General features: G+C 37.1%; 1 protein-coding gene across 1 annotated transcript in view; it reads right to left on the reverse strand.

Moving 5' to 3' along the window:
• LOC145690710 (cell adhesion molecule Dscam1-like) overlaps positions 1-24114 on the reverse strand; it is a 934280-nt gene that overhangs the window by 199430 nt on the left and 710736 nt on the right. Inside the window, exon 8 of the mRNA XM_081765878.1 lies at positions 3636-3846. Coding sequence (XP_081622004.1) covers positions 3636-3846 — 211 coding nt within the window. The remainder of the gene's footprint in view (positions 1-3635; positions 3847-24114) is intronic.

Consider the following 24114-nt stretch of genomic DNA (forward strand, 5'->3'; position numbering starts at 1 on the left):
GCTGGTTTATCCACTCAAACCAGTATTATAGGTAATAAAATAGTTCCATATAAGCCTGTGGCTTCAATAGCTGATAATGCACCAATAGAATTTGTAGTCCCCGGTCATGGGGATGACTATATTGACTTACCGCACAGAATGTTATATGTTAAAGGTAAAATTATTAAATCAGATGGTTCTAATTTAACTTCTGCCGATAAGAAAATCGGCCCTGTAAATGATTTTCTCAATGCAATGTTCAGTGAAGTGCAATTATATTTAAATAATCAACTTATTTCCTACTCTTCACATACATATCCATATCGATCGTATATTGAAAAACTACTAAATTATAATGCTGAAGCTAAAACAACGCATCTTCAAACATCAATGTGGTTTAAAGATTCTGCAGGGCATATGGACAGTGTGGCCGATGCTAATGTAGGATTTAAACAACGTTTTCTTCTCACTGCTTTAAGTCAGTCATTTGAATTATTGGGTTATATTCATGGTGATATTTTCAATCAGGAGAAATTTTTACTGAATGGTGTACAATTGCGTATTAAACTAATTCCAGCTAAACCTACATTTTGTCTAATGGGTGACGCAGATGCTGATGGAAAAGTTGTAATTACAGATGCAACATTGCTTGTGAAAAAGGTTGATGTATCACCAGCAGTTAAAATAGCACAAAATAAAGTATTACAAAATCCTAAATTTAGAATAAAATATCCTATAACAAAAGTGCAGGTGAAGACAGAAACTCTGCCACAAGGAATTATGGATAGTACACTTCCAGATCTGTTTTCAGGCATAGTGCCTAAACGTATTATTATTGGTTTTGTTACTAATACTGCTTTCAATGGTACTTATCAAACAAATCCATTCAATTTTCAACATTTTAGTATGACGTTTTTTACACTGTATGTTGATGGAACTCCAGTACCCTTCAAACCTTTACAACCGGATTTTAATGATAATCTGTATGTACAAGCATATTCTACGTTATTTACAGGTTCAGGTATTTATTATTCTAATCAAGGTAATAATATTTCACTCGCCGAATATCCTAATGGTTATACTCTACTAGTGTTTGATTTAACTGATGATTCAAGCGCAAGTGCTGCATTTCATACTAGTCCACAACGGCAAGGAAGTGTACGTTTAGAGGTTCATTTTAAAGAAGCACTGCCATATCCTGTAACAACAATTATTTATGGTGAATTCTCTTCAGAATTAGAAATTGATTTCCAGAGATAAATATATATTAATTTAAAAAATGTTAAATACAATTGAGCTTTATGAAGCATTACAACAAAATTTGCCTAAAGATCATTTTATTGGTGTATATGCTGCTGATGAGTTACCTTTGTTTATTCATACATTTCCAGCCGCCATAATTATAAATACTGATTCTAGTGATAAGCCTGGTGAACATTGGGTTGCTGTTTATATATCTAATATGTGTGTGGGAGAGTATTCCGATAGCTATGGTATACCTCCCTATATACAACATCATATAAGGTTTTTAAAACGAAACTGTCTGTATTATACATGGAATAATAGACGTATTCAAGGTGATTTATCTCAATTTTGTGGACATTACTGTTTTTTATATCTAGCATGTCGTGCATCTGGTTATTCACTGCACGATTTTTTAAACAAATTCTCACTCACTACTATTGATGCTAATGATATTATGCTTTATTCATTTAGGAGAGTATGATGATGTTATTTTTTTAAACTCCGCCATTGCCGGTCCCAAGCCCTGGATGAGAAAGGAGGAGGGTTGGGGGTGTTGCTACCCCCGTAAAAGAAAATAATCTCTGCCATGTTCATTATGTTAAAATAGGGGTTGAAAAACGAGTACACCCCTAAAATAGGGTGGAATCCAAAACGAATACACCCCTATTCTCTGCTGTTCAAATAGGGGTGGAATACACCCCCGTAGTCTTATGTAATTTCTACTATGTTCAAATAGGGGTTGGAAAAGGGAACGAGTTCACCCCTGTTATGTTTCATATTCTCTGCTATGTTCGTTATGTTCTCCCCTGTTATGTTTCGTAGTCTCTGTCTGATGCGCTATGTTCAAATAGGGGTTGGAAAATATACCATACTCTTTTACTAGTTCTGTTATGTTATGTAGTCTGATGCTAAGGGGTTGAAAAAGAATACACCTCTGCTATGTGTTCGTAGGGGTTGGAGAACGAGTCCACCCCTAAAATGGAGGTTGTTGTGTGTTACGTAGTCTTATGCTCTGCTATGTGTTCATAGTCTCAGTGTAATTTCTGCTATGTTAAAATAAGGGTTGGAAAATAAGCCATGCTCTTTTATTAGCTGTGCTATGTATATCTGTTCTGCTGTGTGTTCATAGTCTCCATGTATTCTCTGCTATGATAAAATGTTCAAATAGGGGTTGAAAACGAATACACCCTTGCTATGTTAAATAGTTGTGTGTTCGTACCCCTTTGCTATGTTCATTGTCTGCTATGTTGAAAAAATGCTCATAAAAGAGAACGAGTATACCCTTGTTATGCTATTTGTTAATAGGGGTTGGAAAATATGCTCATAAAAGGGAACGAGTTCATCCCCTAAAAAGTGGTTATAAAAGAGAACGAATACACCCCCTAAAAAGTGGTCATAAAAGGGAATAAATTCACCCTTAAAATGGAGGTCGTAAGAGACCGTGGGCTTACGGTGTAAGGTGCTCAATTTCTCAGGGGCTCGTGAGTTGGCCTAGGTTGGCCTCATATGTTCCAGGTTGTTCCAGATCGATCCATTTTCTACTACTGGCAAGACTACGGAAACATTACAGTTACAATATATTATGTTCATAAGACAACTAGCTATTTTTTCATAGCTCTTTGATACAATTATAAACATGAATCTAACAATTTTAACATTTCTTTACTTGCATCGGTGGCGAAGTAATGTTTGTTAATGATTTAAGTAAATTTTTAAAACTCGTAACAAACATTACGAAGTGATATTATTTGTATCATGAATAAATGATACAACACCTTCGCCAGAGGAACAGTTTATTAAAGCAGTCTTAATTGTGTGTAGTACTTAGCAGCATAGTTAACTGGAACTCGATGTCTGTAACTTGTGTTACTGTACCTTGTAAAAGGTTACATAGATAAGTAAAATAACCAGACTTCTGGCTAAGTGTATCATATTATGCCTTGTGCTGAATGAGAGTGTTGGCAAATGCTAATGACGATGGAAGAATGATTGGACTGTGAAAGTAAGATAGCCTCAAGCAAGCCTATGCATATGATGTTGCCCAAAGATCATTTCCAGACTTGATAACGTAAGCATTCTTCGACAGTGACCTCGCAAAATTATGACGTTGCTATTTATCGATGAAAGAAAGTGAAGAAGGCTGCTCCAATATTATTTATGATTAATTTAAGTTTAAGTTCAGCGTCTCTTTCAGCAGAGATGCTATATGACACAATGACCTACAGCTTAAAGGGGGATCCGAGCCACATGAACTCCCACTGGAAAGTAAACCCAGGTTATTCATACCGAAGGCGCGACGCTAACCACGCTACGAGGGACCTCTGTCCTAATATTAGATATGGATATTTTGTTAGGATGTCAGTTCAACAATAATAATAGTTTTAGTAATAATAGTAATTGTAAGTACCTACCTGTATTTGGGGCTGAATATGAACGCTTATGGGTGAAGTGACACTGAGCGTAATACGGACTTCTTGTTCTCCGAATTGATTGGTTACACGACACACATATTTCCCAGCATCCTCTTCAACTACGCGGCGGATATGTAGAACGTCTTGTGCTGGAGTTATCCTTATGGATCCTATTATAGGTCGTAATTGCCCACCATCTTCGCGCAACCATCTGGAAAGTGAAAAATTTCCTTGTAAGTATTATATTTGTTCTCCTCATGCATTTCACTTGTCGTTAGAATTCGTGCAGCTTTCAGAGGTGTAGGAACAGGGAGACAAGATATTGAATGTTCTTCAGAACAAAATACCTTAGTAACAAATGGGAAAAATAATAAATCTTTAGCTTGATTATTTCACTCAAAAATTCAAATATTGTTTCTTATCTCATATTTATTAAAAATATCAGTTACATACTAGAAAAATACGAGGATCACCCGAATCAGTCAGGGACTTTTTGTAAAACAGAAAAATAAGAACAAATAACACCCGATCATGGCAGTAGCAAATAGTGCTCATGCTGGATAAACTTCTAATTGTGCTTTTCGTACTAATTTAATGATGCTTAATCCAATGGGTATGCTTGTAAACTTATCAGTCCCTGAAGTGAGAACAAAAATGATTTCAAAGGTGAGGTATTTGAAGTACAGCTCATGTAGAGGTGTACGCAGCAAGCTTTTGTTAGAGGGGATGACTTCTTCAGACGGCGGATTTTCACACACTAAAAGCGAACCGAAAGTTGCTACAGAATGTGAAAACATTTATAACTCCCCATGCATAGACTACATAATTACATATTTATTATTATTATTATTATTATTATTATTATTATTATTATTATTATTATTATTATTATTATTATTATTATTATTATCTGAAACATTGCTTTTGACACTGTGCAAATTAGAATCACAGATTGTAGGACATGCATGAATAAACTATTGATGAAAAATCTGTTTTAAGAAGTTCATTTGTTTCACTTCTGCTTTATACATAAAGGTAAGCAAGAAAGTTCTGCCGCATTTTGTGGAGGTCTGTGTTCAATTGGCCCTCACACCGTGAGTTGAATACAAATAGAGATAAGGCAAAGGTCATTTGTTGATGTGGGTATATCAAACATACTAACTGGTTGTGGCAGTTCAGTTACACCGTGAACTTGCATAAGGACAGAGTGAACATGGGAATTCCATAGAACGTCATAAGGACGTGTATGCTGTACGAGGTCAAACGGGTCTAACGCCGCTACAGTAGCGCGGAAGATATGCCAGACCTTTGGTGAGGGTATCCTGACTCCGTGGACAGTGCAGCGGTGGTTTAACAAGTTTAAGGAAGGTGACGAAACACTCGAAGATGCACCACGTGCCGAAAGACCAATACATGTACAAAATGAAGATTTTTAGGCAATAATTGAAGCAAACAGTGGCCAGACATGTGAGGAACTGGGACTACAATTTGGTATGAGTGGAGAAACCTTCGGCATCACCTCCATCTACTTGCAAAGCACCACAAGTTGGTCGATGAGTCACACATGATTTGACTCCGGACCAGAAGCAACACGAGCAGACACTTGTATTTCTTTGCTGTCTCGTCTGAGGAAGGAGCCATTTCTGGACAGAGTGTTGACATGTATGAGAAATGGGTCCTGTATGAAGCTCCACGGCGCAGTCATCATTGGTTATCATTCCACGAAACGGTTCCAAAACAACCGAAATCAGCACTACACTAGAATAAGTTTCTCCTGTGTGTTTGGTTGGCTGCTCGCGGCATCGTGCATCAGGAACTGCTACCAGCTGGTCAGAGCATCAATGCAACTATGTACTGTCAACAGTTGTGCCCTCTCCAAGAAAAACTCAAAACTCTGGAGCCAGAACTTCTGAATCGAAAAGCCCCCCACCCCCTTGTTACAGGACAACGCTAAGCCTCACGTGGTTGCGATGTCCCGGCACACAACTCTATGCCTTGAATAGGAAACACTATTGCATCCGCCAAATTCCCCGTACATTGCACCGTCCGATTATCACCTGTTTCGTTCCTTGCACAATCACCTTAGAGGATGACAGTTCAAATCCCTAGTAGAGGCGCAAAATCGCCATGCATTTGATACCTTCTTCGCTTCACGGTCCACCAAGTTCTACCGCGATGGAATCCATGGCCTTCCAGAACATTGGCAAAAGATCGTCGATGCTGATGGGGACTATTTTTGGTCTTCCAGGTACGTCTTGGGTGACATATCGATGTTCGAATGTAGTGGGCGGGGCCGCGGTGGCTCAGTGGTAGAGCGTTCACCTCCGGTGTTTGGGGTCCCGGGTTCGATCCCAGCCCCCGCCAAGTGAACTTTGTGGTGGACAAACACCGTGTGCATGGGTTTTCTCGGGGTTCTCCCGTTTCCTTCCACTTTCTTCATTCCACCATTTCATTCATTACTCATCATCACCGTCTCCTTTAGCCTAACCGGCATAAGCGTGGGACGTAAAACTCACAGATTTCATTTTTTTTCCGAGTGTACGGGGTGAAAGAGCAACAGAACTTTCTTGGTTACCTTTATAATTTGAAAAAAAATTGTAGAAAAGGGAAAAAATAAGACTACACTCAGACACTGTTATGCAATAATGTAGTAATAAAATCGCAACTGTGTATCCAGATAGGTAAATGTGTGTAACAAAGTTAATGATTAATCCATATCAGTGACGTAGGTAAGGGGTTGACTCGGTTTCCCCTTTAGTATGCTGGGGTGCTGACTGCCACGGGTGCTAACTGCCACAGCCAATTATTGGTGCTGATTACCACTACTGGCGCTGATTGCCAATATCAAGGTGCTGACTGCCACGACGGCGTGCTGACTGCCACGAACCTGAGAGAAAGTTGCTAGACGTAACATTACCGGACGCCAAGAAGCATGAAAGAAACTAGATGATCCTTAGGATCGTGTTGTTCAGACCAACACATAACAAAGGTAAACAGGTCTCTGTATGGACACTCATGTCCAAAATTATTGTCACATGATTATAAATATGTTGTTCTAGTAATATAATTTGATAACGAATTCGCCCGGTATTTCTTATAATGTTTGTATGTGTATAATCGGCAAAGACAAGTATGTGGTAAATTTCATGTCAAAAGAGCAGTAAATAAGAACAATAAAACGAAAATAAAATTTTCTTGTCCATTTAGTTACATTTTATTTTACTCATTATGATTTTCGTATTTATAATTATTTTCCTATGAAATTTATCACAAATATAAATTTCCTGATTATACACATAATATAAATATTAAAAGTACCCTGCAAAATTATCAAATTATATTCTTACAAGAAAAAAGACAGTTATAGATATGCGACAATAATTTTGGACATGAGTGTACTTTCAGTTTTGTCAGGGAGCAGTGCGTACAAAATTGGTACGATTTATGTATTCTCACTTGAACTCCCTATGTCAGCATGAACTGTGTACAGCTGTGCAACTGGTTTCGAGCAGCTCTTGAAAGTTCCATCAATAAAGCACTGCTGGCTGTCCCTCACAAGGGAAGTTCAGGAGAAAGCACTCGCCTGCAGAGAAACTAAGCATGCCATTTGAAGTCCCAATTCATGCTGATTATAACAAACTAATAAAATTCCTGTACGGTTGAAAACGGTTCGAGATATTCAACTTAGAAGTTTATATGAGAAAATGAGGATATACTCATTTATACGCGTTAAGTACAACATAATTAGTAACGAATATTGACATACGAATTGAAAGCTGCCGGAAGTAACAGAAAAAAAGTGTTTCGCAATAACTAACGGGTTTGTTAGATACAATTAGTCATTACATTGTTTACAATAATCATAGGTTAGAGATGAAAATTGATCACTGTTGTTCTTCTGTTTTATGAAGAAATGACGCAGGCAAAATACTCCCTTGCACCATGAACATTTTATATGTGCAATTGTGTTGCATCCGTCAAGAGAACAGTTCGCAGAACCAAAGCAAAAAGCAAATTCGACAAGTGATTCAAAAGTTATAGGCCTATAATTTGTTCGTAACCTGCCTTGCAGAACGCAAACTGAAACAATCCAATGTAAACGCCGTGATCGATTGTTTCGTTGGTACATTATAACGTCCAGATGAAGAAGTTTCATACTATGTACAAATCTCCTGCCATAATCTTTGATCGGAATCAAGACACATCAAATGGTTGCACAAATCGTGTGCAATTCTTTGGTATCTTCTCAACCATTAAGTTTTTGCCATCCGTCATGCAACTTGAAATGAACAATTTGTCTGTGAATGGACCCTAGTGATCAAGCAATAGCAAGTTCAAACCATCAGGCTTCGCCATGTGTGAGAATACTTAACGCATTGAAACGTGCACCCACTCATTTTCTCATATAAATTTCCAAGCTGAATATCTCGAACAGTTCTCAACGTACAGGAATTTTATTACCTGTTGTAATCAGCATGAATTGGTCCTTCAAATGGCATGCTTATTTCTCTGCAGGCGAGTGCTTTCTCCCGAACTTCCCTTGTCAGCTGGCTTCAGACCATCATATCCATTAAATAATACAATAAAACAATTAATATAAACAATGAAATGTGCAAATTGTACATATAACAGAAAAGACAATCCCTTTATAAACATTCAAGTATATGTCGTTCCACTTAGTGAGCAACTTTGTAACTTATAGGATTCCACATAGATTTGCTGTGATGATTATTAAATTAATTCCTACTAAATTAATTAATAATCATAAATTTAGTATGAGGGATTAATTCCTCTCTTTTCAAATACAGTTCCTCCCAGGCTCGTGGCAGTCAGCACGCCGTCGTGGCAGTCAGCACCTTCATATTTGCAATCAGCGACAGTTGTGGCAGTCAGCACCAATAATTGGCTGTGGCAGTCAGCACCCGTGGCAATCAGCACCCGTGGCAATCAGCACCTATCCGTTACTTGCACCTCTTACTTTTAAAGTAAGTACAATATTGTATTTAATTAATGAATTACGTAATAATGACTTAACTAGAAATGTTAATTCTCAGAAGAAACTCGATTTGAATCAACGCGAGATATTTAATATTGCATTCTATGGAGTGGCATTTTAAGAGGGCGACTTCCGTGCTTAAGCACTCACCGAAATTTTATTGGAACTTTTTTATTGTTTTATATATATTACAGAATTTTCACATTTCCAGGAATAAAGTTAGCAAAACCCCTCCCGAAACAAGCAAAGTCCCCCGAACAAAATCGTAAATATTCCATCTAATTCTATGAAATGGAAACCTCATCTAAAATTACACACAAATATAAATATTTTATTCTGCACAGTAGCGTTTGGTAAATTTATACATATATTTAATGTATCAGACTTATATTATATAAGCTATTATGGACTAGGCCCCACGTAGGAGGGAAAACAGCTATTCTCAATAACTCCTGATAGTGTGTACCTAAATTAAACAATTTATCATTAATAGAAATACATAATTCTACACAGAAACTTCTTACTCTGTGGTAAGGAAATAATTTTATAACATATTAGCATTGAAAGATGCCTTCAACGCTAAAACTAAACTCCCGGAGGCGAGCCTTCGCACCTTCCCAACAACGCATGCAATTCCCAGCAATAATAGCTTCGCTCCCTGAGCAGCACTGCCCGTAACCTGTCTAGTAAGCTGATGAGGCTCAGACGAAAGGGACTCCGAGTGTTTCCAACCTAGTATTTTGTTACCGGAAAAACCGAAATGTTGAAGTATTGTCTTTATTTTATAAGAAACCAAAGATAAAGAAAATATACGATAGAAAACAGGGTAGGCCCGGCCTCAGAGCCTCATAGAACCCTTCGCCACCGTAAAGGGTAGAGTCTTACATACATTCCAGCCCCTGAATCTTCTGTAATCTCTCCTGCATGGGAGAAGGGCGCACTTTTTAACTTTACACTATATACAGATCTATGCAACGAATATTAAATTAGTACTTAAAAGTACTTTATACAATTCGTTACTCCGGTACCGGACGATTGTAAGCGTTGGATATTTATGTAAAGTGCAAACCAGCTTCTGTTTAATTCCTTGAGGTGCTTGCGAGAAGTTCCATATTTTTTAAACCAGAGCGTTTTAAAACGTGATGTTTTACATTTTTGGCGTTTTATGACTGTGAAAGGAAACACTTTCTGACCCATGTCTGCAAGAACTTTTTTCTTTCATTTGATTATTTCATTTCTTGTTCCTTTCATTTCCAACTGTTTTCTTTCATTTTTTGTTCCTCGGCAAGAAGCATTAAGTAAATTCAGTGCGGAATATGCTTTAACTTCTGGCACGCTAAATGTGTTCATTTAAAAGAAACGGATGTTGAGTATTTTAAAAATGAAAAACAGTTATGGTTTTGTCAAGTTTGTCAAAAGAAAAAGCGTTCTAGTGTGCATAGTGATACATCCGAATCAGTGTCTCCACCTCTCGCTGAAATCTATTCACTTCTTCAAAGTTTGAAAACTGAAATCGGGGAATTAAAGAAAAATAATAGTGAAAGGGAAAAAAGAGCTAGAGAAATCTTTGGATCTCGCGCACGAAAAGCTTGATGAGACCATGGTTACAATCAAAAAGCAATGCGAGAAAATAAGTGAGTGTACGAAAGTAATAGAACAGTTGAAAGATGAAAATTTTCAGCTTGAAAAACAACTAAAAGATACTGAAAGTGAAGTAGAAGAACTTGAACAATACGGTAGAAGAAATGTAATTGAAATATACGGTATACCGGAAAAGCAGAATGAAGACACGTATGAAATTGTAAAGCATATTGGTAGGGTATTAGATGTAGATATTAACCCTTTCCCCTTGAATTTGTTTTGACACAGCAAGCTGTACTGCTCGGATTTATTTTGAGATAATTTCAGTGATTTCTGCTTACTACCATTTCAATACAAATAAACAACCACATTACAGACAATACCTTTGTTTTATTAAAAATATATGTCAGAAATTAAGCATAAACTGCCCTTTTACATATCTGTTACCTATATTTGCACTGTGTGTGATATTTTTCGAAACATTCACCTACTATCCATTTCATAAAGATAGGCCCCTGACTTCGCGGTGCTGCCGTGACGTCCAGTCAAAACTTATATTGCATTGTCGTACCTCGTTGGAATTGCTGCAATGTTGTCTTTTTAATACTTAAGACATAAAAATTTTCTTTGTACTATGTAGTGAGAAAAAAATAAAAATTAATGAAAAAGTGCGTATTTTTTCGTACTTTTTTGGTAGATCAATGTTTATAGAGCTATATCTCAGAAAAGAGATCACGTGAAATAATTTCCTGTGTACAATATGTAGATGCATCCATTAACTGTAAGTTGTGAAAAGTTCAATTTTCATCACTTGATATTTTTTGTGTAATTAAAACAAATGTGCGAAGCTCTGATCTCCTTTACCATGGTAGGTAGAGAAACGTACAAAATACTGTTCGAAAATTTGGAAGTCTAGTGTTCCAAATATTTGGAACTATTAACAAAAAACGGTTTAGTTGATAGAGTATTTATTTTTTAAAAAAATATGTTTACTTCAACATGTTCTCTGCGTTAAGCGGTGAGCCATGTTGCAACCCAATCTTTAAATTCCCCGCGCTTATATGAAGAAACAGCATACAGTAAATGGAAGTGCGGCAACGCTGTCGTGCAGTGTTGTCGCGTTCAGGAAGCTTGTAGCGCGAAGTCTACTTCATAAGAATGTAATAGGAAAAAGTATTTATTATAACCTTTCACAACATCATAAAAACATTAATGCATGTACACTCATGTCTAAAATTATTGTCGCATGTCTATAAATATGTTATTGTAGGAATATAATTTGATAACGAATTCGCCTGGTATTTCTTATAATGTTAGTATGTGTATAATCGGCAAAGACATGTAGGCTATGTGGAAAATTTCATGTCAAAAGAGCAGTAAATAAGAACAATAAAACGAAACTAAATTTTCTTATCCATTTAGCAACATTTTGTTTTACTCATGCTAATTTTCGTATTCTTTTCCTATGAAATTTACCACAAATATACATTTCCCGACTCTACATATAGTATCAGTATTAAAAGTACCATGCAAAATCATTATCAAATTATATTCTTACAAGAAGACAGTTATAGATATGCGACAATAACTTTGGACATGAGTGTACACATCTCAATGTAATCGAAATAAAACGTTAAAGTAACACATCCAAAAACTCATCTCTTAATCTATTTACTTCATTCACTTTCGTCATGACTTTGTTGACTCATCGCTGCTCCTGCTATCTTCCCTAATATTTATAAACAATTGCTCCATTTCTACCTCAAGATCTATCAGTATACACACTCTCCAGCTTACGAACATGTTAAAGGTTAAAAAGAAATGTGCCTTGGCAATCACGTGTTCACCCAAGTTCTGCGATCAATTCCCTTGCCGAATGTACTCCCATGCGCAAAAAATATTGCGCGTATACTGTAACTCACAATTTTTCGCAATTATTCCATTTTCCATATGTTCATTGGTAAAATTCAGTTATTAGTACGTGGAGATAATAGAAAGCAATCCATCTAAGGAGATATTTTCAAAAAATATAATAAAATAATAAAAATGTAACCAAAAAACAAAATTATGTTCGGTTTTGTGTATACTGGCAATAATGTTTTCGAGGGAATTTTTGGAGTAGCGCAGCACGATTGCAGAGGGAATAACAAGATTAGTAGGAGAACAGCTGAATCAAGGAACTGGAAGTTGGAGCAACATATTGCATTTATTGGCTTAAATCTAGGGTGTAAATTGTCTGCCAAATATAAATTAGCTTCTGTAAGCAAGATGTTATACGGAAAATATAAACAAAGAGAAAAACTGTTGTCTTAAGTTTGGAAGTGACTTGCTCTATAGCCATGAGCATTTATTTCTTAAGAAAAAGATAGGCAACAAAAGAAAATTTGTGTGGTCAAGTGGGTAGTTGCGCCTGAGTTTTCGTCGAGGCAACACGTTCTGTGTTGCTCGCGTCTTGGTGCTGATTCTGCTAGTAGTGATAGTTTTTTTTCTTTTTTTTTTGTGCGAGTTTTTGCTGTGCTTTTTGGACTTGAGCAGAGTGAGCTTACCACTTGATTTGGGTGATTTCTCCCCGTTTTTGTTCAGTGAAGTGCAAGATTACGACTGATTACGATGGCCAATATTAGGCTTAACACTCTTCGCATTAGTTTTCAACCTGTCTCCAAAGTTCCCAATTCGATTTCGCTCCATGAGTGGATACGAACCACCTTTGAGCTTGCACAAGATGCAGTATTAAGTATTGAACTAGACTTTCCACGTAAACTTCTATATATCAAATTAATTACTCAACAGCTCTGTGAACAGATCATTACTAAATTTGACAATAAAGTACCGTATATAGATGCAGAAGGTACTTACGACCTTCCGCTTGACTCGGCTTCTCATACAATTAAATTGGTACGTATCCACGCGGTACCTATGGAAATTTCTGATAACCAAGTGAAACAAGTTCTTCAAGTTTATGGTGAAATTCTTAGTGTTAGTGACGAACTTTATACTGATGGACATTATTATAAAGTACGTACTGGCCGCAAAGTTGTGAAAATGATTTTAAAAAAGAATATCCCTTCCTATATTACTCTCAGTTCTCTTCGTTGTTGGGTGACGTATCCCGGACAGACAAAAACTTGTGCGAGGTGTGACAGTGAAACGCATTTGGTGTCCCAGTGTGATCGCCGAACATTTAGCGCCCGTTTCGATCATCGGTCCAGTGATTCTTCTGGAATTTCTACTTTGGGTAGCCGCATTGCTCGACCTATCCTACAACTGAAGGATGCGCCTGCTATTCACAACTATAGTGTGTTTCCGGTTTTGCCGACAAAAAGCGGGCCCGCTATTACTACCATGCCGACAACTCCGTGTGACTCTACCCCGCCAGCCCCCTGCGAGGCAGCTTCTGTGTCCCGACCAAGTGATACATCCTCACAGGTCCCGTTTCATGAAGAGGGTATGGCCAGCCAAATTCTTCCTGAGGTTAACCCCGACGCAAATAAGGTAGGTGACTTATCTGATAAGACTGAGTGTCCCGGACCCCAGCCAATGACTTTCGATACTTCAGCACCTGCTCGGCCTGAACCTGTTGTTAGTGATTCCCTTGACATGGTGCCTCCTCTCTCCGATGTGCTCGACTCGACTGGTAGTGGTTCCCCCGTTACGCCTACATCCAGTGTTGATGACACTCCTGAACCCCCTATTAGTGAACAACTGAAAAAGAAGAAACGTTCCAGTCACGAGGTGAATACTGGGAAAGTTTTGAAAGTGACCGGGAAGACCTATGATTCGACCAGTAGATTAACCCGCACTAGATTACGACAGATGTCTCAATTAGATGCTACTACATGTAATGATGGGGAGGTTGTCCCCGAGACTTTGGACAGACCCGCTACGCAGTGAGAATATGCTAGCGGTCTGTTTGGGACTTTTGTTTTTGTTAATATTGCATCTTTTTGCTGCTTTCCTTGGGCCTGCCGGTTCTTTTGTGTGTGCCTTTTCCTCCACACCAAGCCTTTCCTTGCAGCTCTTAATGTATTCTTTTAAAATAGGAACGGTCAATTTTAATGGTCTAACATCTCCTACCAAGCAAAGTGCTGTTTTGGATTTCATTAAATGTTATTCTCTTGATATACTGTTTGCTCAGGAAGTGACCTTGACTGACCTTCAAGGCCTTTTTCAGCACACCTTTTTTTCTAACGAAACTGTTAACGGCACGGGTACTGCACTTATATATCGTAATGATATAGCATTTGAACAGTTATACAAACATCCCACCGGCCGGATTATTACTGGAAATGTGGCCAATATCCGGTTTTGCAACTCGTATGCCCCTGCAGGTACACACCGACGGCGTGAACGTCATAATTTCTTTAATTCCGAGGTAGCCTCCGCCTTACATGACAGTTCTCGTTTGATTATATGGGGTGGAGATCATAACAGTATAGTTTCCGCTCAAGATTCCACTTCTACTTCGAATTTCTGCCCTACTTTATTACAGGTGATTAACCAATTTAATTTATGTGATGTCTGGCGTCATTTTCATCCCCACAATCCTGGACATACTTTTTTCTACGCCACTGGATCTTCACGCCTCGATTCTTTTTATATCTCACGGTCATTACTTCCACATGTGCAATCTGTGGAAAGGATCCCTGTTTGTTTTTCGGATCACATGGGCCTAGTTATGACTATCCAGCTACCGCTTCAAAAGCTTCTGAACCATAATAGCTTATGGCACCTCAATACCGGCATCCTTTCTGAGCCAGAATTCCAGCAGTTGCTACGCCAACGCTGGAGAGAAATTAATCAGCAACTTTTGCGGCGGAACAATATTATCCAATGGTGGGAGCAACGGGGGAAACCAGCTTTGAAACAAATCTGTAAAGAATACAGCAGAGAACGGTCACAGCGATTCCATGAACAATATAATTACTACTCTCAGCTTCTACGCGACTATCATACGGCATTCCTTAACGGTGAACCTGTACTTCCACAAATTAAACAGGTAAAGGCTTTCTTGTTAACATTACACCGCAAAAGACTCCACGGTATTACTGTTCGCAGCAAAATCTCATCAATGTCACCCACTGAGCCTCCGAGTCTTGTACATATCAGTGCTGAACGTCGCAGAGGCAAACAACAGATTATTCATAATATACTGGATGATAAAGGTGTTTTATATGAAGGAACTAATATTATTCCATACTTTGTGCGCTATTTTGCTGATTTATATCGCAACCATGATGTTCCAGCTAGTAATGACGGTGTTTACGATACCTTGAACCCTCTCCCAGTTGAACTCCAAGCAGAGCTTGATGCTCCCTTTACTGAAGCAGAAATTCAGCATACCCTCCTCCAGGCAAAAAAGAATAAATCTAGTGGCATTGACTCCCTACCTTACGAATTTTACCAGACATTCCCAGATCTTTTCATTCCTTTTTTTACTGAACTTTTTAATGCCTTTCGTTCTAATTTACAAGTCGGCAAAACATTTACACACAGTATTATAGTGATCATTCCTAAGCAGCCCAAGAGCACTCGCATCAACCAATTTAGACCTATCAGTCTCGCATGTTGTGATTATAAACTTCTCGCAAAAGTTCTAGCAGCTCGGTTACGTAATACTTTAAGTTCCATTCTGTTACCGGAACAATTTGGTCACGATCAGCAGCATCCTACATATCTGGCTTTATCGAATATTAGGGACACGATCGCTTATTTTGAAAGTCGTCCGAAATTAACTGCAGCGCTTTTGAGTACTGATTTTTCTCAGGCCTTCGATAAACTAAGCCATCAGTACTTATTCACAGTTCTTGAGAAGCTCCATTTCGGGCCAGTATTTTTAAATATGGTTAAGACGTTATACTCCCAGCGTACTGCCCAACTTAAACTGAACGGTGCCTTAACGCGGGTCTTTTCAATTAACCGGGGGCTTATTCAGGGCTGTCCCTTGTCCCCCATGCTTTACAGCATTGCCGTTATGCCGGTTCTGTATAAGATCCGGAATGAAATGACGGGATTGTGTGTTCCTCCGGCTACTATTAAAGTTCAGAGTTTCATAGATGATATTTGCTTTTTCTTTCGCTCTCAGCGCGATTTAGATACTATCCTTACTAATCTCCAGATATTTAGTCAACTGTCTGGTGCGGAATTACATCCCACGAAAACCAAATTACTTTTTTTGAATGATACGTCTTCTTGCCCTTTTGTCTCCCCCTTCCCTGTCGTTAACACTCATAAAATTCTCGGCATTACTTGGCATACCACTATAAAAGCATCTATTCAGGCAACCTATGGAGTGGCTGTTCCTAAGGTCATTAACTTGCTTTATAAACACAAAGCTCGCAATCTTACATTACATGAGCGAGCGACCTTCTTAAATATTTTTGCCTTCAGTCTATTGTACTATATAATGCAGATTTTTCAGCTTTCTGTCTCAGACGCTAACACACTTAACAAACATTTGTTTGCCTTTTTGTGGTATCAATCGACACTGCGAGTACATCGTCGAACTGTGTGTACGACCAAGCAAGTAGGAGGGTTAGGTATTAAAGACGTGGCTCTTCAAGGCCGTTGTCTACTACTACAACGCACATGTCAGCTGTTAACTTCCTTTTCTGAGTCTTTCTCCGCGTGCCATATCATGCGTTGCCTTCGGCACGTGACTCTCAGTTCACCTGTTTCTATTCTGAACTGGTCCCAACCTTACCATTACCTGCGCACCGTCATTCTAGACATTTCGTATGCTCTTATCAGTCACACAGCTATTGAAGATATGACTGTGAAGAAATTGTATACTTATTATGCAAATTATCTCTATACCCCCCCTAAATGTGTTACTCGCCATCCCAATTGTTCTTGGGCGCAAATTTGGCATAATATTAATTCCTCTTTTTTACCCTCTGGAATGAGAGAGTTATGGTATAGGTTAGTGCATAATGTATTTCTTACTAACCATCGAGCATGGGAACTCGGTTTTCGACCAGATGCTCAATGTATCCGATGTGGGCAAGCTGACACACTCATCCATCGCTTGCAAACATGTCCATCTATCCAGCATTTGTGGCGTAGCTATACACATATTATAGCACGAATACTTCGTGTTGATCAACGGATTATTAATAGTGAGCCGTTTTTTCTTTTGCCTGATTTCAAATACTTCCCACGTCCTAAACACAATATCATAGTGTGGTTAACTATTCACACAGCGGCTATCCTACTTACAGAAAATGAGCTGGTGACACAAGCAATGTACATTTTTAGACTACAGTGCTCTTTAAAAACAATGCCTTCAGATCTACGCTTGCGTCATTTTGCCCACTACCCGACTGCTGTTTACTAATTTTTTTTTCCGTGTGTGTGTTTGTGTGTATACTTCATGTGATTGATTTTCAATTGTATTGCAGTGGTATCCCTTTTGTAATTTGTGATTGCTATTTTATTCTTATTATATACATATATGTACTGTAATTTCTTGCAATAAAACTGACTGTTAAAAAAAAAAAAAAAAAGTGGGTAGAGTGACGGACTAGTAATTTTTATACTGTTTTGACACCAGATCGAATCCCATCCGGTCCTGTTCAATTTTTTTTCTTTACAAAACATTGTAGAAAGTGTATAATTTTTAAGTTAATAAGAAACGAAATAATATAATAATGAAATAACTTTTTGTTTTCCTGATGACGTATTTATTCAGAATTAGCTTACTATTTATTACTAATAGCGATTGTTTTTAGTTTATGGTATGGTATGCTTAACCGTTCCCTCTCCGTTTTTACACAGCTTCAACTCACTGCGAGTGTCTGTGAGTCAGGAACAGGAAAAAACAAAACAAGAGCAACCTGCAGCTTTACACACAGCGTGAGGAACACAGTCACAGCGATAGCTCGTTGTCATGAAGAAAAAAACTGTTCTAGTGTTTCTGTGTGTGTGTTTCTTTTTAAAGTATTGACTCTCTCTCTCTCTCCTTTTGTTTCATATCCACAAGTGCAAGAAATGCAAGTCTGTGTGAAAAAAAAATCAAGAGTGCTTTCTTTAAACAAAACTAAATTTTACAGCTCTCTTTGTGAGGAACGCGAATGCTTCCAAAAGATGCCATGAATATTACCTATAATCGTACCGAATTATACAGTAGCGTGAAAAACTGATAATAAAATGATGTAACATGCATAAGCTTTTTTTTTTTTAGAGTAACCACACATTAAACATAAAAAATTAAATTTTTGGGATTACGAATTATCACATTACGTGTCGGTGTAGGCCTATTCGTTTTCACATTCGAGCGACGAAAAAAGAAAGTGTGGTGATAGTTATAAAAACCGAATACCAGATTTCAATAAATTCAAGTTACATGGCTCCTACATAGCGAAAAAAATGATTTTTCGATGTCTGTCCATCTATTTGTCTCTCGGTTCGTCACGCTTTTACACGCACTCAAATAGAGGCCATACTGTTCAACGTATCTGCACCGAATTCTAGACATAACGTTTTAGTAACATAATATCTTTCGAATTTTATGTCCTTCGACACTTAAAAGCAAGGGTAATTTACTGAAGGATTATAATTTAAAATAATTCTATTTTCTGAAATAAAAAAAAGCTGTGACGATTTTATTTTCTTTTGATAAATATATATTTTATTAACAAATCTCCACCACATATGAATAATTTTTCTGAAAAAATATATATGGTGTAATTTACTGTATGGTATGCGTTCTTTTTGCACAATTTTCTCAACCACATTTCATAAATATACGTATCATTAATTACCTAACAATATGTCAACTCGTTGGAAGGAGTAGCTTAATCTTAGGGTGAGCTTTCCCCCGATGGTTTTCCCATTAACGCCTCAGGCAATTTTGTTCATATTTCGTAAAAAAATATTTCATTAATAAACTAACATAGAGCATAAATAGTTTATTCCGATAACATACAGAAGAAGTGGTTTTCTCAAGGGTTGATTTTTTTTGGACAATTGTCTCAGTTATTACTGAAATTTGTTCTAATTTCAGTAAAAATATTTTCTGTAATAATCTTACAATATGGTATAACTCGCTTGTTCCGAAAAGAAAAATCCAAAAGAGATAGTTTACTTTGATAGTGAAATTTTTCCCGACGATTTGCTTAAAAATTACTTGATATACTGTCAAAATTACAGATAGAAGAGTTTACCTTTGGGGGTAAGCTTTTCCCGATGACCTTCCTAAAAACAACTCAGGAGATGTTTGTTGTTCATATTTTATAAATACGTATTACATAAATAACCTAGCTATATGGTATAATTCCCTCATCCGGAAAATCTAGAAATGGTATATTACTTTTGACAGTAAGTTTTACCCTGCGATTTTCTCAAGAACGACTCAGGTGATTGTGTTCGTATTTCATAAATAAATGTTTTATGAAAACACTAACAATATAGCATAGCTCGTTTATACTGAAAAGATCCACAAGGGATAATTTATTCTTGGGGGTGACTTTTTGCATAATTTTCTCAGAAATTACTCAGACGCTTTTGCTTATAGTTCACATACAATTATATCCTTTATAATTCTAATATATGGATCAAGTTATTTCTAACGGAAATATGACCAATGGGTACTTTACTTTTGGGCCTGAAGTTTCTTCTAGCAAAGGTTTCCAAAACATTATTGTATTCGCAATTTCCCAAATAAATGTATCAATAACAGTTGCAGCCTAACATAAGTCAGTGTAAAATATTCGAGCGAGAAAGTACAGTGCGTTTACTCCGTACCCTTTCTTAAATATATTTTTAAATGTTACACCTAATCACAATTTTCCGAACAAAATCGAAACTTCTTTTTAAATGTGCCTTGTTGTGGTCAAATGGTTCAAGTGCATTGGTTCTGGATTAGATTTCCAGTGAGAGCTAGTGTATCTTCATCCAAGAGATGTGACACGTCGGTGCAAAGAAGAAAGTGTTTAAATAAGCCTAACCAAGCTAATCAACAAAAGAAATAATACAATGTTACGAAATTATCGTAGAAACGTTGTTAATATTAGGTAGGTTCGACTGGAATGCCCAAACAATTGTCAATTCCAGAGGTCTTTGTTTTCGTCCGGCGGGAGCTCATGTGGTTCGGATTTCACGTTAATCAGTAGGTCCACGTCTCATATAGCCTTGCTGCTGAAAGGGACGATAAACTCAAAATCACATCACACATCTTTGTTTTCGCCTTTGTTTTAGCTCATAAATGTCTCTGTTCATAAGCTCCTTAGTGGTTAGCGTACGCGCATTTGGTGTGGAAGACCCGGCTTCGATTCCCGGCGAGAGCTCACGTGGTTCGGAGTCCACGTTAATCAGTAGGCCGACGTCTCATATAGCTTCGTTGCTGAACGAGACGTTAAACTCAAACTCAATGTCTTTATTCATAAATGTCTTTGTGTATGGTTTTTCATATACGTGGCATGGACATTAAATATTTAAATTTTGATTTCTACGCCATATGTATCTAATTACATACACACCTATAGAACGAACACAACAAACTTGGAATATCTACATTGTTTGCGTATGGAAAATAATCACGCTCTACTGTACAGGACAGCCGTGTGTATGGAATTCCATACACATGGCAATCAACGTATTAAGAAATGTATAATAATAAGAATTATTATTATTATTATTATTATTATTATTATTATTATTATTATTATTATTATTATTAATAATAATAATAATAATAATAATAATAATAATAATAAACAGAAAACGATACGATCACTTACATAATTTATAAATATAAGTTAACATTTAATAAGCATATAACTGCAATGGAATTAAGTTGTTTTCCTCTCTCCCTGAACGCTACAGCCCTTATTGTTCTAAGGCGTAGAAGAGAACTTGTGGCACCCACGATTTGGGGCGGTGTGTGGTCACAACTTGGTATCCCTTTGTTGTTAGTCCTAGCTTTCTAGACGGATGCAGTTATTACCGGTAGAATATACAAGCAAATAGACTTTTGTATTACTATTAAAGTAAATAATTACAGTCATTCCTTCAATGTGATACTTGTGGTTGCTTAACCGTATACAGACAGCTGATCCATGGAAAAATCGTTAATAATAATAATAATAATAATAATAATAATAATAATAATAATAATAATAATAATAATAATAATAATAATAATAATAATAATAATAATAATAAATAACAGGAACTCGACAAATATTCTTGCAAATAATAGGAAAAAGTTTGCGTCACACTGTTCACTTTGCTGGACACACCAGTGTGGCGCGTTATACCGATTGTGGCAACCTGGAATATAGGGTATGTTTTTTTTTTTTTTTCAACTATTCCAACTGCTTCAATTGAAATGGGTCTATAATAATAAGAGAATGCATTTAGTCTTCTTACCCTTCAATTTAGAAATAAGGTTCGCGAGAATTTCATAAAAGAATAATATACTCAGAATTGTATATAGTAGTTTGTTTTATTCGAAATTACATACTTCCTGCAACTGTTTTTTGATTGAAATGATTTGAAATGAAATTTTTAAGTTTTACGTCCCACGATTATGCCGGATAGGCTAAAGGAGACAGTGATGATAAGAAATGAATGAAATGGTGGAATGAAAAAGTGGGATAAAACGGGAGAACCTCGAGAAAACCCACACACACAGTGTTTGTCCAGCACAAGGTTCACTTGGCGCGAGCATAGATCGAACCAAAGACTCCATGCACCAAAGGTGAACGCTCTACCACTGAAACACCGTGGTCTCTGAAATTACTTATGGAACTACCGAGAACTATGCTGTAATATTTGAATGTGCTTCAAGTTTACAATAATTAGTTTAGTTAAATTCATTATTAACAATTAAATAATTGCATTCATTATTAACAGGTAAATGCTGCTGATGCAAAGACTTAAATCTAGCGATACCGCGAGCGTAAGTATTAAACAGAGGGATTTTAAAGGGCCCCCTGAGCTGGGGGCCCTGGGCTCCATTGGCTCCGCCCTTAATCCGCTAATGCCTATAGATTATAAATTAAAGGGGACGGGCCGGGTCCGTTCTAAAAATTCCGGCCCGTGCAGACCTCTAGCTCCTGTGTATATGCTATCTGAAAATACAGTAGAGTTTCGCTTATCCGACATAAAACAGGCAGGCAGAACGCCGGATAATATGGATGTGTTAAGGAAAGTCCTATAAAAAGTCAAACTATGATATAATTTTACACATTACGCATCTAATTATCATCTTTGCAAGAAACAAATATAATGCATTGACTCAGTGACGTATCCAGCGTGAGGTCCTGAAAGCTGTCCCTTACCAAACCTCAAGCACTTTTTAATAAACCTACTTTTTCCCTTTTGAGTTTTTTTTTTTATTTATGTCAGATTACTTTGAGTCAGTGTCCAAACTGTGGACAATGCGTTGTTGTTATAATTCTAACAAGTAACACTTCCCAAGTGTAACACTCCGATTTTGATAAAATTTGGCAGGTAGATACTATACATAAAATAAACAAATAAGTGCTTTTTTATTTTTTTGCTGAAAAAAGGGTTTTAGGGGGCAAAAGCCCTCACCCAAAATTTGAAAGTTGACGCTCGAAAGGCAAAAACAAGTGGACCAAAGTGAACGAAATCGTGAACAGATATTGCGAACATAAAATTAGAAAATACGTGTTTTGTATTTTCCTGGAAAAAAATGGTTAGGTGGGGCACAGATCCCTCCAAACCTTTGATCATGAAATATCAAAAGTGCTAATAACAGTATGTCAGAAGTGCCTAAATTTACATGAAGAATTGGAACAAAACTTTGTGTTAGGACAATATGCAAAAAATAAACAAATTCGGCTTTTTTATTTCCTGCGAAAAAACGGTTTTAGAGGACAAAAGGTCCCCCGCATGAATTTTGAAATTTGACGCAAGAAAGGGAAGAAAAAATGTACCGAACTGAATGAAATTGTTCACAAATGTTGTAGAGGTAAGATGAGGAAATACGTGCTTCGTATTTTCCTGAAAAGAGAAAAAAACCTTTTGAGTGGACCGAGGCGTTGAGTGTCGGAAGGATTGGACCGAAGCGAATGAAATTGTCTGTAGATATTGGATATGAAAAATAAAGCCTCTCGTGTTTCACAAGTGTCTCCATCAGATTTCTTCAAATTTGGCAGATCAACAACAAGCACAAACAGTATAGCGTATTTTGTAGTATTTTACGAGGCAACTTTAACCCTTACAATATTTTTCCGCATAAACAAAAACACGTGCCGATTAATTTCCTGTTTGCTGTTGATGTGCCAAAATTGATAGGGACATCTTTAAAACACGAAAGTCCTTATTTTACATACAGTCTATACAATATCTACACACAATTTCATTTGCTTCGGTCCACTCCTTCCTGCACTTTTACGGTAATATTAACTTTTTTTGGAGGGGCTCTAGGCCCCAACACTGTTTTTTCATACAAATTAAAATGCATTCCATTTATTGTTTTGCAAATTGTCCCTATACGAAGTTTCGTTGCAATTCTCCATACTCTTTAGGAACTTCTAACGTATACATACTTATTTGCACTTTTGATATTTCCTAATCAACAGCTTAGAAGGTCCGTGCCCCACTCAATCGCTTTTTTTCAGGAAAATACGAAACACAATTACCTCAATTTACGTCTAGAATATCTGTGCACGATTTCAAAATTTTGGGTGGGGAATTCTGCCCCCTAAAACCAATTTTTCGCAGAAAATAAACCCGTATTCTTTTTTTTTTTTGTGTGTGTGTGTGTGTATTGTCCCTACACAATGTGTCGTTCCAATTCTTCATGTCCTTTAAGCACTTCTTACATACTGTTATTAGCACTTTTGATATTTCACGATCAAAGTTTTGGAGGGGTCTGTGTCCCACCGAAACGTTTTTTTTTTTTTTTCAGGAAAATACGGAACCCATATTCCC

The sequence above is a fragment of the Thermobia domestica genome, chromosome 7, assembly GCF_964235325.1.
Source record: "Thermobia domestica chromosome 7, izTheDome1.hap1.1, whole genome shotgun sequence".
Lineage (NCBI taxonomy): Eukaryota > Metazoa > Arthropoda > Insecta > Zygentoma > Lepismatidae > Thermobia > Thermobia domestica.